The 15,067-nt window shown below is 42.4% G+C and overlaps 1 protein-coding gene across 3 annotated transcripts in view; it reads left to right on the forward strand.

Annotated features, from left to right (window-relative positions):
* The window catches only part of TRMT11 (tRNA methyltransferase 11 homolog), a 77,406-nt gene that overhangs the window by 13,707 nt on the left and 48,632 nt on the right, over nucleotides 1-15,067 (forward strand). For 2 of the 3 annotated variants that reach the window (XM_044289114.1, XM_044289115.1), the window contains 4 exons: nucleotides 7,210-7,366; nucleotides 11,303-11,383; nucleotides 12,852-13,016; nucleotides 14,681-14,750. In XM_044289114.1, coding sequence (XP_044145049.1) covers nucleotides 7,210-7,366; nucleotides 11,303-11,383; nucleotides 12,852-13,016; nucleotides 14,681-14,750 — 473 coding nt within the window. Of the gene's footprint in view, nucleotides 1-4,180; nucleotides 4,317-7,209; nucleotides 7,367-11,302; nucleotides 11,384-12,851; nucleotides 13,017-14,680; nucleotides 14,751-15,067 lie in introns of those variants that run through there. The other variant, XM_044289116.1, reaches the window with a different exon arrangement.

Below are 15,067 nucleotides of genomic sequence, written 5' to 3' on the forward strand. Positions count from 1 at the left end.
TTTTTTTGTTCCTTCTTCGGTGAAGTGGAAGTATCCGTTTGAGGGATTGTCTGTTCCTTGGGATAGGGCCCCAAAACTTGATGCCTCGGTAGCAAAAATGTCCAGAAAAATTGCCCTCCCCTTTGAGGATATGGGTTCGCTCAAGGACCCAATGGACAAGAGGGCAGAGGTTTATTTAAAAAAGAATTGGGAAGCCTCTGCGGCGGCTTTTGAACCTGCTATTGTCGCTACGTCTGTGGGCAGGTCCCTAAAAGTTTGGATGGGAGAGCTGGAGGATCACATTAAAGGGGGTACCCCTAGGGAGCAGTTACTTTCCTTCTTCCCCAATCCCCACTATAAACAATGCCTTGGATTTCTTAGCTGACGCCTCTGCGGATACCTTCAAATTTTCCACTAGGGATTCCGCCTTATCCAACTCTGCCCGGCGGGCTATTTAGTTAAAAGGCTGGAATGGGGATGTTGGTTCCAAGGCAAAACTTTGTGCTATCCCTTGTCAGGGAGAATTTTTGTTTGGGCCTGTACTCGATGATTTACTAGAAAAGGCCTCGGACAAAAAGAAGGGCTTTCCCTTAGTTAGGCTACTTTCACACTTGCGGCAGGACGGATCCGACAGGCTGTTCACCATGTCGGATCCGTCCTGCGGCTATTTCGCCCTGCCCGTGGACTGCCTCTCCGCCCCCATTGACTATAATGGGGACGGGGGCGGAGCTCCGGCTCAGCACGGCAGTGCACGGAGAAAGCCGCCGGACTAAAAAGCCTGACATGCAGTAATTTTAGTCCGGCGCCCTTTCTCCGTGCTGCGTCGGAGCTCCGCCCCGTCCCCATTATAGTCAATGGGGACAGGAGTGGCGGTCCGCGGGCACAGCGAAATAGCCGCAGGACGGATCCGACATGGTGAACAGCCTGTCGGATCCGTCCTGCCGCAAGTGTAAAAGTACCCTTAGTCAGGCACCGAAAAAGTATTTCCGTCCTAGATTTAATAAAGGAGTCTTTAAAGGAAAAGAAAGAGCAAAACAGTTTGCAGGTCCGGGTAGGAAGAGTAAAGTATTTTTTCCGGGTCAGATGCCTCAAAAAAGCAGTTCCAATGACGCCAGAGCGCCTGTCTGTCTCTTTTTGCTCCTCAGTGGCTGAAGATCTCCAACAGCCCCTGGATAAATTCTGTGATGGGGAAAGGACTAAAGCTAAAGAGTCTCCCAGTAGGAAGATTTGTAATTACAGATTTCCATACAGATCCTGCAAGACATCATCTCAGAGGTTTTGTCCCTGATGGAAAAAAGGGTGTTGGTAATAGTCCCAGAGCAGGAATTGACAGAGGGGTTTTTATTCAACTCTTTTTTTTCTGGTCAAAAAACAAAATGGCTTGTTTCGGACTATATTAAACTTGAAGTGTTTGAACCAATTCCTGCAGTACGAGAGATTCGTATGGAGTCCATCAGGTCTGCAGTGAACAATCTGTTCCCGGATTGCTTTATGGCCATAGTAGACCTGAGGGATGCGTATTATCATGTCACCATTCATCCCAGCCACGAGAGGTTTCTGAGGGTAGCAGTCCAGTTAGAGAAAGAGATTCTGCATCTTCAATTCCAGGCATTACCCTTCGGCCGGGCTCAAGCTCCGATGGTTTTTACAAAGATTATTTCAGAGATGATGGCCCACGTCAGGGAGAAGGAGGTCATCATTATACCATACCTGGACAATTTTCTGCTGGTGGCCCAGTCAGGTTAGATTCTTCAGGGTCAGATTGCCTGGTTCAGGGAGGTTCTAGAGAAGCTGGGATGGGAGATAAACCTAGAAAAATCCAGTTTATGCCCAAGCCAGAGATGCAGTTTCCTAGGAATGATTTTGGACTCCAGTTCCCAGAAGTGCCTCCTACCGCTGCAAAAAGCTTTACTTATCAGATCAAGAGTTCAGCAGCTTCTCTCGTCTCCTTTACTCACCATAAGAGAGGCCATGTCGGTACTGGGTCTCTTGACAGCCACTATTCTGGGGGTGGAAAGGGCCCAGTACCGTTCAAGGCTTCTTTAGCTTCAGATCCTGCGGGATTGGGATAAAAGTCTTCCCTCTCTGGACTCAGTGATGTCTCTATCTCCCCAGAGCCTAGATTCCTTGGGGTGGTGGATGGACCTAAAAAACCTAGAAAGAGGAGTTCCTTGGACCAGGGAGGCGGCTCTCCCCTTTAACCACGGATGCGAGCCCATCCGGTTGGGGAGCCCATGTAGGGTCACTTCTCTGTCCCATTCACACAATTTCAGGGAATTGGATGCAATCAGAATAGTCTTACTACAGAGTCTCCCGGTCATCAGAGGCAGGAACGTAAGGGTCTATTCAGACAACACGACAGCAGTGGCCTATATCAACCGGCAGGCAGGTACAAGGGCTCGGCGCCTAATGTCTCTCACTCAGCTGAGTTTTTTAGCCTAGCAGAAGCTTCTCTGTTATCCCTTTCTGCAGTACATCTAAGGGGTTCAGAGAATGTAAAAGCGGATTTCCTCAGTAATCAACTATACCAGGGATAGTGGTCCCTAGATCAGGGGTTTTTCAATCAAGTAGTAGCATTGTGGGGAACTCCAGAGATAGATCTCTTTGCCACCAGGGCGAACAAGAAAGTAGAGGTCTTTTCTCTTTCACCGGAGCATCCGAGAGCAGCGGATGCACTGGCCCAATCCTGGAGGCGGGGCCTTCTGTATGCCTTTCTTCCACTAAAATTGCTACCAAGGGTCCTCAAAAAGATCAGAGAGGAGGAAGCCACAGTAATAGTTATTGCTCCCTTTTGGCCAAGAGGAGTATGATTTTCCTGGCTCTGCAAAGAGTCAATAGCAACACCGTGGGTGCTTCCAGAATCACAGGAGCTTCTGTCCCAGGGACCAGTTTTTCACCCAGATGGGAAGAATCTACACCTGACTGCATGGTTTTTGAGAGGGAGATTTTAAAGCAAAGAGGTTTCTCTGAGGATGTGGTAAACACTCTGTTGGCCAGTCGTAAGAAGGTCACCTCCAATATCTACCTTAGAATTTGGAGGACCTTTTTCAGATTCGCCAAAAAACCTGTGGACGTGCTGCAAGCTCCTGACATCGCTCGTTTTAGATTTCCTACAAGAGGATTGGAACAAAAAACTTAGGCCCAGTACTTTTAAGGTCCAGGTTTCTGCCTTAAGCGCCCTATTTTTGTTTAAATTAGCAGAACATTCTTGGGTTAAGAGGTTTATAACAGCAGTATCCAAGTTATCCCTGGTCTGTGAAAGTAAAATTCCTCCCTGGGATTTAAATTGGGTCCTCTCCTCTCTCACGTCAGACCCCTTTGAGCCTATTGATAAAATCTCCCTAAAGTTGCTCTCCCTTAAGCTTGCTTTCCTTCTGGCCATTACTTCGGCTAGAAGAGTTAGTGAGATTTCTGCACTCTCGATTGACCCTCCCTATTTGGTGATCCTGGAGCATCAGGTTGTAATTTCTCCTGATCCTTCTTTTTTACCAAAAGTCTCTTCACGTTTTCATCGTTCTCAGGAGATAGTGTTACCTTCCTTCTGTGCTTCCCCTAAAAATAAAAAAGAATCAGAGTACCACTGTCTAGATGTTAGGAGATATATTTTGCAATATCTACAGGTCACTCAGCCTTGTAGATCCTCCTCACGTCTGCTGATTTTGTTTTAGGGAGCAAGAAAGGGATCTGCAGCCTCTTCTCACACTATTGCTAGGTGGATTAGACAGGCCATTTCCTTAGCTTACTATTCTAAGGGAGTTGTTCCACCCTCGGGGGTAAGAGCTCACTCTACGAGATCAGTTATGGGCAGAGAGAGCTTCTGCCTCTATAGAGCAGATTTGTAAGGCAGCTACCTGCAGCTCTCTGCATACTTTTTTTTAGGCACTATAGACTACAGTTACCTTCTAATGAAGGTCTTACCTTTGCTCGTAAGGTACTTCAGGCTGTGGTCCCGCCCTAGACAAATTCTTGCCTATTCTCCAGGGGTGCTGTCATAGGCGAGAGAGAAATATTGAATTACACTTACCGGTAATCAGTTTTCTTTGAGCCTATGACGGCACACGGTTAATTCCCAACCCTATGTAAAAATTTTATATAGGTATACATATATATATATATATATATATATATATATATATGTGGATGCATAGATGTATATAAAAAAAAGAAAAAAATAGATATTGTTAGGTTGTTAAGATGTTATGTTTCTTAGTTCTTGAGAAAAGGACTGGAGATGGAGGGGATGATCTCTCCTTTAAAAGGCGATTCTGGTTCCTGTTTCCTGTCCTGAGGAGGAGGAGGCGGCGTGCTTTCATAGGCCCAAAGAAAACCGATTACCGGTAAGTGTAATCCAATATTTTACCCTTATATAAAGCAGTCAGCTATTCATTGTATGATGTTTTATGTAAAGGGGTCGGTCACTTTATAGAATAGTAGCTGAAACCATTCAGCACATGTGCAGATAGTGAGTAAGGCCATGGTCCATTGTATGGACCCAGAGCCCACCAGTATCCACAGCACATATATGTGGTCATTTGGGGATCTTTATTTAGAAATCGACAGTTTCTATTCTTCCATTCACCCGGATTTAGAAGACTAATGGGCTGCACAGGACCCACATTCTCCTAATTAATAGGAGTCACAGTGCTGAGACTTCTCACCAGTAAGGGATATTCCATAGTCTTTACCCTTTAAAGGGGAACCTGTCACACGCCTTTCTTGTCTGTAAAGACATGTATTCTTTATGAAATAACTATTCCGGAGGTTTTTTTTCTCTCAACGTAATGCTACATGTGCGTTTCTTTCTTCTAGAAATGTATGAAAAAAGTCCAATGTTAACACTTAGTTGTCAATTTATGCATACATTTTTTAGCTTGGGTTTACACATATTCATTTTAAGGTTGTCACGATACCATAAAGTATTGCAATATTCGATACCACGCAAAAAAAATAATATAAAACACCAAAAAAAGCTGCATGCATTCCGCATTTTATGGAACGTCCGACCCATGATAGAACAGTCCTACCCTATTTTTTGGTGGGACAAGGTGACAAAAAAATTGTGAATTGCATGTTTTTTTTTTTTTTTCTGTTACGGCGTTCACCGCATAGGAGATATTTTTAAATATTTTAATAGTTCTGACTTTTTGGGACGTGAGAGGGAACCCTGCGGCCACTACCACCAATGAAAATAATACTGGGGGGAGGACACTGTGCCATCAATGAAGATATTACTGAGGGGGAAGCCACTGCGCCCTAAAAATGGGCTCATTGATTTCAGTGTGGTCCGTCTCGCTGTGAAAATGGCAATGTCCTATTTTTTAAAGGCTGCTATTCACTGGCCGTAGAGAAAAAAAATAAAAACGCCATGAGAACAACCCCAATAGATTTTAATTGGTGCTGAAAACGGCCATGTGACAGCTGTTACCTACTGCCGTAAGACTGTAGGTGTGACAGTGGAATGGCACAAATCTTAGAAAACGTTCTCCAGAATGATCACATCTGGAATACAAGTATATACAGTGGAGGAAATAATTATTTGACCCCTCACTGATTTTGTAAGTTTGTCCAATGACAAAGAAATGAAAAGTCTCAGAACAGTATCATTTCAATGGTAGGTTTATTGTAACAGTGGCAGATAGCACATCAAAAGGAAAATCGAAAAAATAACTTTAAATAAAAGATAGCAACTGATTTGCATTTCATTGAGTGAAATAAGTATTTGAACCCTCTAACAAAAAAAGACTTAATACTTGGTGGAAAAACCCTTGTTTGCAAGCACAGAGGTCAAACGTTTCTTGTAATTGATGACCAAGTTTGCGCACATTTTAGGAGGAATGTTGGTCCACTCCTCTTTGCAGATCATCTCTAAATCCCTAAGGTTTCGAGGCTGTCTCTGTGCAACTCTGAGCTTGAGCTCCCTCCATAGGTTTTCGATTGGATTAAGGTCCGGAGACTGACTAGGCCACTCCATGACCTTAATGTGCTTCTTCTTGAGCCACTCCTTTGTTGCCTTTGCTGTATGTTTTGGGTCATTGTCGTGCTGGAACACCCATCCACGACCCATTTTCAGTTTCCTGGCAGAGGGAAGGAGGTTGTCGCTCAGGATTTCACGATACATGGCTCCGTCCATTTTCCCGTTTATGCGAATAAGTTGTCCTGTGCCCTTAGCAGAAAAACACCCCCAAAGCAAAATGTTTCCACCCCCATGCTTGACGGTGGGGACGGTGTTTTGGGGGTCATAGGCAGCATTTTTCTTCCTCCAAACACAGCGAGTTGAGTTAATGCCAAAGAGCTCTATTTTGGTCTCATCAGACCACAGCACCTTCTCCCAGTCACTCTCTGAATCATTCAGGTGTTCATTGGCAAACTTCAGACGGGCCTGCACATGTGCCTTCCTGAGCAGGGGGACCTTGCGAGCCCTGCAGGATTTTAATCCATTGCGGTGTAATGTGTTTCCAATGGTTTTCTTGGTGACTGTGGTCCCTGCTAATTTGAGGTCATTAACTAACTCCTCCCGTGTAGTTCTAGGATGCTTTTTCACCTTTCTCAGAACCATTGACACCCCACGAGGTGAGATCTTGCGTGGAGCCCCAGAGCGAGGTCGATTGATGGTCATTTTGTGCTCCTTCCATTTTCGAACAATCGCACCAACAGTTGTCACCTTCTCTCCCAGCTTCTTGCTAATGGTTTTGTAGCCCATTCCAGCCTTGTGCAGGTCTACAATTTTGTCTCTGACATCCTTGGACAGCTCTTTGGTCTTTCCCATGTTGGAGAGTTTGGAGTCTGCTTGATTGATTGATTCTGTGGACAGGTGTCTTTTATACAGGTGACTAGTTAAGACAGGTGTCCTTAATGAGGGTGACTAATTGAGTAGAAGTGTCTAACCACTCTGTGGGAGCCAGAACTCTTAATGGTTGGTAGGGGTTCAAATACTTATTTCACTCAATGAAATGCAAATCAGTTGCTATGTTTTATTTAAAGTTATTTTTTCGATTTTCCTTTTGATGTGCTATCTGCCACTGTTACAATAAACCTACCATTGAAATGATACTGTTCTGAGACTTTTCATTTCTTTGTCATTGGACAAACTTACAAAATCAGTGAGGGGTCAAATAATTATTTCCTCCACTGTACTAAGCCAGACATGACCAGAGAGGTGACCGGACCTTTCGGTGAAAATTGAAATTATCCAGTAAATTGAACTGAACTTTTTCTTTTTCTCTTATCAAGATTGCAGATGGACAAAGAGAATTAATCAACTCCTACAGTGTGAAAAAGAGGCATTTTATTGGGAACACAAGCATGGATGCTGGGCTTTCCTTCATCATGGCAAACCATGCAAAAGTAAAACCCAACGATCTAGTGTTCGATCCTTTTGTAGGCACCGGTAAGGTCCACCTGCACATTCTCCGATTACAGTATTTTCCTACTATTTTTTTGTAAAGTGCTGCCTGTTCAGTATGTGTTTTAGATTCCGGATATTACAAATGACTTTTCTTGCCATTTCCCCCTACGTAGACATTTTATGTTACAGCATTTAAAAAATGACTTTTCATTTTAAATTTGTCATACATACTGTGAGGTCCTGAAAAGTTTGACTGTTGGTATAGTAGTTTTATTGCCATTTTCTAGCTTATGACGGTTTATGAGCTCCTGGGGAGGGATAAGTGACATGTTTCCACAGGGGTTGGCCACTTCTAATTAGGAATTTGCAAGCACAAGGAGGATGTTTGCGTTAAGTTTTCAAACGCGACATTGATCTATCAGCAGCCGTAATGAGACTAAACAGATGGCTGCTTCATCCAAAAACAACTATAAATTTCCACTTTATCCATAAAAATTATCCATGTGCATTCGGAAAACAGCAGGAATAGTACATTTTTCTTGCACATTTAAGCATGTTGGGGATTGTCATCCATCAAAGGAAGAATGTAAATGGTTCTCAGACATGTAGCTTTAGAAAATATGCCTTTGATAAAGTATAGGTGCATGGATCATGTCAGGGAACCAAGTCCACCATTTTTTAGTCTCTGTCCTTTAGCCGGTTATCAAACATGTGTTTTCTCACCCAGAACTTAGCATTTATTCTGTCTGGGTGGCTCTAAGGCCTCCTGCACACGACCATATCAATTCTGAAGTCCCCAAATCGAGGATCTTCAAAATACTGATGTGCATCCCGCACTTTTCACAGGCCCCATTGTAGAAATGCTTCTTCTTGCCCTCAAAATGGACAAGACTTGGACATATTTTACAATTTGCAGCACAGCCACACAGATGCAGACGGCACATAGATGTCAACAGCGTTTTTTGAGGCCCCATTTTTTGGGTCTGCATTTGAGCCTCAAAAAAATGCGTATGAGCACCGGAAATATGGTCGTGTGCATGAGGTCTAACACTGACCATTCTTCTGAGCCTTATAGTCCCTCACCTCTGTCCTTGATGGGACAGACAGACTCTACTGCACAAAACTGCTAGTTTTCTTTTTATTACTTCGCATCAGAGGGCAAAGGGGCCTTGGGAAGTTTGGTGACTTGTATGAATAAATGTGGCATCCCACTAGGGGCACAGAGGTCTCTGCAGGTCATATGCAGCATATTAGCTATGGCATTAGAGGGAGAGTACTCCCACGTGGCAAAAAGGCAAGACATGTTTTAGACACCATGATGATTGGGTCATTTACACAAAGTGATTATTGCTGGGTATGATCGGAGAGGCCTTACTAGAGAGAAGCGGATGTCCAGAGTCTTCTCTCTTCAAGATTGGTGCAAGTGTAAGAATATGTAGGAAAAACGAGCGTCCCCGTATGATGGCCCTACTTGTATACACAGTTCTGGAAAATGTAGGAATTGTGGACCATTTTGTAAGTCACATTTACTGGCTTTAAATAGGTTGCTTTGAACAAAACAGTTGGCTACCTTTAGTCTTCCACAAGAGGGCAGCGTTGCATAGGAAAAGTCCTTAAAAATCGGATATAGGCGCATTGATTTTGCAGCATGTATTTATGACCATTATAGCTCCGTTTGCCCTAAATAAAACCTGTGTTTTACTAATGGAACCAGGGGTAAGATGTATGCATTTTAGAGAGTTGGTGTCAAGGGTGGACTTTAATATCTATAATCACTTCTATCTTTCTCACATGCTATATGCATTATTTTTAAGGCCTTCTGTGCTTCTTTAGGCCTTAAATACCAGCATAATATCAGTGAGCTGCCTGTCCCATAGCTAAAACTAATACAAAAATTTCTACGGACATTTCCCATTTGTATATTTACTAAAAAGCTACGGAAATAGGATCCATGTTGAACACAGTTTTGGTAACGTATTTTTCTAACATTTTTGGACAGTCCCTTTTTGTATATATGCTTATACGTGGATGAAAGAAAGTAAGCTTGGGAAGTTTATAATTTGCCTGTCCGTCTTTCAAGGGCTGTTCTCCTCAGCTCATTATATCCTTTTATTTCCTATCAGTCAGCGCCTATGTAGTTGTGTATTAATCACATAGACAGTGGATCTGGGTGGCCCTCCGTTTTCCTTGTAAAGTTAAAGGGTGGAAATTTAGACTAGGTATTAAATGGATAATTGTGCACAGGCTTGTGTATATAGTATTACTATCCATCCAACTAAAATTCAGAAATATTTATTAAAGAGATTTTCTGGGAATTTGATATTAATGGCCTCTCCTCAGGATAGGTCATCAATATCAGATCGCCGGGAGGCTGATACCAGGGACCCACAGCGATCAACTGTGCGGCGTCCCGGGAGCACTTAGGCCTCTTTCTAGGCCAGTGACATCACCATACATTGGTCACATGGCCTAGGGTGCAGCTAAGTCCCATTCAAGTCAATGGAGGTGAGCGGCAATGTTATAGCGCTGTGCTTGCTAAGCTGCCAGGAGGCCACGACACTCACTGGATCTCCGGTAAGCACAGCTGCCTTTTGGATAAGTCATCAATATCGGGATCGGTGGGGGTCGGACTCCTAACACCGATTTAATGACCCGTTCTGCTGATAGTTCATCAATATCAAATTTCCAGATAACCCCTTTAAATAAGTTCTGATCCCCAACTGATCTTTTTGCAAAAACTTAGCATTTTGGCACCTTTTTTTTTTGCAGCCCAATGTTAGCTGTAAGTGGGTAGAAATTTTTTAAAGGCACTTCAAACAGTGCATTTTTTGGGGGCATATTTCATCAATTGCATTGTGTTTTCTGGGTCCATAGCTGTTTTTTTTCAAAATATAGCATGCCTTGGGTATGCCTTTTTTTTTTTTAACCGTTTTTCCATAGACTCCTCTATAGGGAAAAAATAGGGCTTATTCTCTAATTTATGGAATGGCCACATTCTGTAGATGTGCAAACATAGAATGTGTCGGCAGATAAGAACCATTTGGCCCATCTAGTCTGCACGGATGTGTGTATGGCTCTATACAAATTAGTGGGTCAGTATGCAAAAAATCTAGATGGCACACAGCTGAAAAATATGGACGTATGCATGAGGCCTTACATAGATTTTGATTTTGCCAAAACTTTTTGCATTGTGGGTTCAATGGAGGTTTTAGATGTTTTAGATATGTGATAAATGCATCAGCAGGCCCCCAACATCACTAAAACGGGGAACCCGAGCCCCCTGTTCTGGAGGAGTTGGAATGGAGTGCCCTGGCCCACTTTTAAATATGCTATGCATTTCAGGTCTGAGGTTTATTAGAGCTAGGCATGTATACCTGAGTTACTCTTTTAATGATTGTCAAAAGATCTGTAATTACCTTATAATAACAGCTTTCATTAAGGTCCTCTGTCCCGTTCCACTGCTCCCTTTAAAAGACAGTTGCTAGGGCTTGTCTGTCTCTGGCTAAGAAGACAGGAAGACAAGGGGCTTCAGAGTGAGGAGGCGTGTCTCTCAGTAATCTGATTGGCTGGCAGGGAGCTGCTGGCTACAGCAAGCGTGTATGGGAAGTGAGGGAAAGCAGTTTTGGCCTCAGAGACCTGGCAGAGGAACCATCTTGAGATACTTATATTGTAGTGGTTAAAACAGCCCTAATTAAGGGGAAAAACTCAACTAAAACAGTGGTATGTGAAGAAACTAAAGATTGCTTTATGCATAATGCTGCTGCAGCAGTAACATATGCTAAAATAGATTTTTTTTTTTATGAAAACATGACAGTTACCCTTTAACTACGACACACTTATGGTGGTACATCTACTTGTTTCAACCATCAATGTCACAGTCCCCGCTGACTATTTAGACCTAAGATCCTGATTGCCATTTTATAACGTGTGAAGGCTTCCATCAGCGTATAGTTGACCGTAGACTGTTTCTTTCTGTAGGGGGTCTTTTGGTACCATGTGCCCACTTTGGGGCTTATGTGTGCGGCACTGAGATTGACTACAACACAGTCCATGGACGAGGTGAGTAACCATCTTCTATTTTTACCTATACCGAATGCCTTTTCCATCAGTTAGTCATGGTTGTATGTCACACTGATATCATAGTGTAGAATTGCTGACGAATATAAAGTGATGTCCTGGTAGTAAGCACTTGTATTAGTGCATGGGCACCTTGTAAGGAATCTGCTCCTAATATGAAGGCAGAATAAAACTCCGGGGTTCATGCTTCTATAGGAGGCCAACAGTTCAGTAATTACTTTTACTGTCTGCATGGAAAACGAGTATACAGTGCAGTCTTCAGTCCTGAACCATACACAATAATTACTGCCAGAACCACGGTGCTGGAAACAATTATTACATTAAGGCTTTGAAGAGCTGGGTGGATGTTTCATGCTAAACTAGTATTAACAGAACATGGCTAATGTGGTACAACTGGCCCTGGAAAACAGGTTCTTTCGAGTGACGTTTTATCTGTAGCTGTTCAGCACATTGCCTCTGATGATAGGATTCCTTACAAGCTTTGGATACCTTTTTTATTTCATTTTTTATTTTTTTTATTCCATTGCATCATTGAATGTTAAAAAGCATTTCTCCAAGTGATCTTCATTAAACATTATCAGCCGTTTTCCGTTCTGTAGCTTGCTTGTACTCCAGTCGACTCGTGTCCTGTCCCTCTCTCTCCACTACAGAATAATCATTTAACTTCAATTCTGATCAAGGCAATTGTAATAAAATAAAAGTTATTAAAATGTTTTTTTATTTTTAATTATACAGAATAGGATGCAGTTGAGCGTGGAAACCATCAGCAAGCTCTCTGTGTGTCTCCGTTTAGTATCTTGTGTGTATGAAGTTATGTTGCTGTGAATAGTCTTGTGGGATTGTCACAGTAATACCTGCAGACTTGCTTCTTTACACAGGAATGACCAATATCTGTCAGACCGGCCAGATAGTTGCGTTAATGAATATCGATTATTTATTATTTTATAGTAGAAAAGTCATAATGGGAGTCACCAGCATCAAGTAACCTGCTTGATAATGGTTTCCAGATAGCAGAGGATTTTCTTTGTTGAGTGGAAAAAAGTTGAAACCTCAAACTAGGTAAAGTAGATCTAGTACGAAGAGGCTGTATGTTACATTTGCAGATTATACAGTATAATCAGCGTTAATCAGATTGGAACTTAAAGGGGTTGTCTAGTTGATAACATGATTTAAAAAGCCTCACAATGCTGTAGAAAACAAAAATCATACTTGCTTCACCAATCCCTTGCTGCTCCTGATCCGATCTTTCCCGTTGCTTCACCAATCACTTGCTGTCTCCAGTGGAGCTCACAATCTGAGTTCCATGTCAGTGTGTCTTTGGAGTGTGGGAGGTACCAGTATAAGTTTTTTTTTTTTCTTCTTTAATAATTTAGAGAACTTTTATCACACAGAGAACACCTTTTACATTTTTTAGACATTTATGTTTCATATTCTTTCCATCGACCTTCAGGTAAAGCCACTCGAATGAACCAGAAGTGGAGAGGGCCAGATGAGAACATAAGGGCCAATTTACGCCAGTATGGGTTGGAGAAATACTATCTTGATGTCCTAGTGTCTGATGCATCCAAACCTATCTGGAGAAAAGGGCCGTTGTTTGATGCAATCATTACAGACCGTAAGTGTCTAAGATATCAGGGGAGGTATAAAAGACATTCACATTTGATGGATTCAGTCCATAAACTTTTGGTGTCTTCTCTTGGCTGAAACTTTTTTCCTTTTTGATCGGGAAAAGCAATGTATGAGTGCTCTGCTGGATCATTAATGAAGCAGGGGGTCTGGACCTGTTGGACCACCTTGACTGTGGACTATAAGATGCAGGCACTTTTTATCAAGATTTTTTTTCTTGCTAAAAAGTGCACCTTATAGACCCAAAAATACTGTAAATTTTATGAGCTTGCCTTTTCACTGACAAGAGGCTTGTATTTGGCATAGTCTGCCTGTAACTAATTCTCGTTGATAGCTGGATTTCAGTGTGACCGATCGTTTTGTTCTCAAGAGAGATAAGCCACTGCTAGGGGTTTCTGGCAGCAGCTTATTCCCATCTCTATATTGAGAACCCCTTACACACTTGGCCATGGTGAGCAAGAATGTGTATATGGGAGGGTTGGACAGCTATCTAAGGTGTATGGCCCCTTCAGCCAAACTTGGAATACCCCTGACTAGCAGAGGGAGAGGCAGTGTACATAGCAGCTCAAGCCTCAATCTCCCATCACAGTGTGTAGAGGATTAGGTAAAGCCAAGGCGATTCCTGTCTGTAGGGCTGTCTGGATAGTAGGTAGTATTTTTAGATTAGGGGAAACATGGGTCACAATTAAGCACCTAGTCCTTTTATTTGAAAGGGAATGTGTAATCAGAAAAGGGCTATTGTCTAAATCAAATTTTTATGTTAAACAGTTTCTTTTTACAATTTTTGCTGATTTTTTATTTATTTTTATTTTCCATGGCTTTTTTATGCTTAAAAATCCTAAAATCAAGCCATTTTCACACTGGCCACTTAGCCTCAAACATGTTAAGACTTCTTGTCTATAGACACAATAGACTGTGTAGACATCATTGTCGTCTATGGGAGAGTTTTCTAGGCATGCTCTGTGACCTGTGCAGAGGTCAGGAGGGAGCAGACAAGCTGCAATATCACCTACTATGAATGCTGGATCCTGTGTCACCTCTACAGAGAACACATCTGTCATAGTAATTCTGCCTGTGATAGGGTGATGGCTACTGAAAAGTTATCAGTACAGAACGGTCTCGACATATTATTAGGCCCCGCAGCCAGTGTGAATACAGGTTAATTTTCATTATTATTTTTTTATCTAGGTAGTGACATGGAAAATGTAAACAAAAAAATCAAAAATTCTAACAAAAAAAGTTGAACATACAAACATGGTTAATTTAAACATTAGGTTGTTTTGTGATGACACATTCCCTTTAAAATGGGTCTTGTGCACACCTGTTCTGAGCCACGCTCCGTGTTTAGTGGGTGACGCGTATTTTTAGATTTAATGGTGCTGGAGGGAGATATAATAAGGGGAAGTCTCCATCACAGCTGGAGCTGTTCACTGTTTGAAATGCTACGTCTGGTTGGCGGCTGTTTTCTGGCCCTTCTGTGACCTTGTCTTCTCAAACTGACAGAAGATCAAAACCATTAACTGCATTCCAATAATGGAAGCAAAAGAAATCGGAGTGTCAGGATCTGACAGAAATCAAGGCTCTGCCGGGGTTTGTAAATAAACCATGTACATATTATTGGCACCGTGACTGTAATTCTTTCTCCCTATTTAGCCCCATATGGCATTCGGGAGTCAACTAGAAAGACCGGCACGCAGAAAGAAGTTATAAAGACAGACCAATTGTAAGTTATTTCTCAGTGCACCTGTCGAGGGTCACTTACTGGGCTATTGTGATGTAACATGTAAACGTACAGAAAGTATACAAAAATGAAACGTGACTTTGCAGCTCATATTAGTTGCTACCCATCTGTTAAGGAGAGAGATAACTATGTGAGTTTATAGGAAGACTGTTGCAAATGAACATGCTTCAGGGAGTTGTCTGGTTAGCTTTCGGCTGTGACCCTCCCTTCTGCTCCATGGTCACATGACTGGAACAGCGCCATGTTTACCCTCGCGACAAGATGTCCTGTATGCGATCATGTGACCTTCCCCTTTTCTT

The sequence above is a fragment of the Bufo gargarizans genome, chromosome 4, assembly GCF_014858855.1.
Source record: "Bufo gargarizans isolate SCDJY-AF-19 chromosome 4, ASM1485885v1, whole genome shotgun sequence".
Lineage (NCBI taxonomy): Eukaryota > Metazoa > Chordata > Amphibia > Anura > Bufonidae > Bufo > Bufo gargarizans.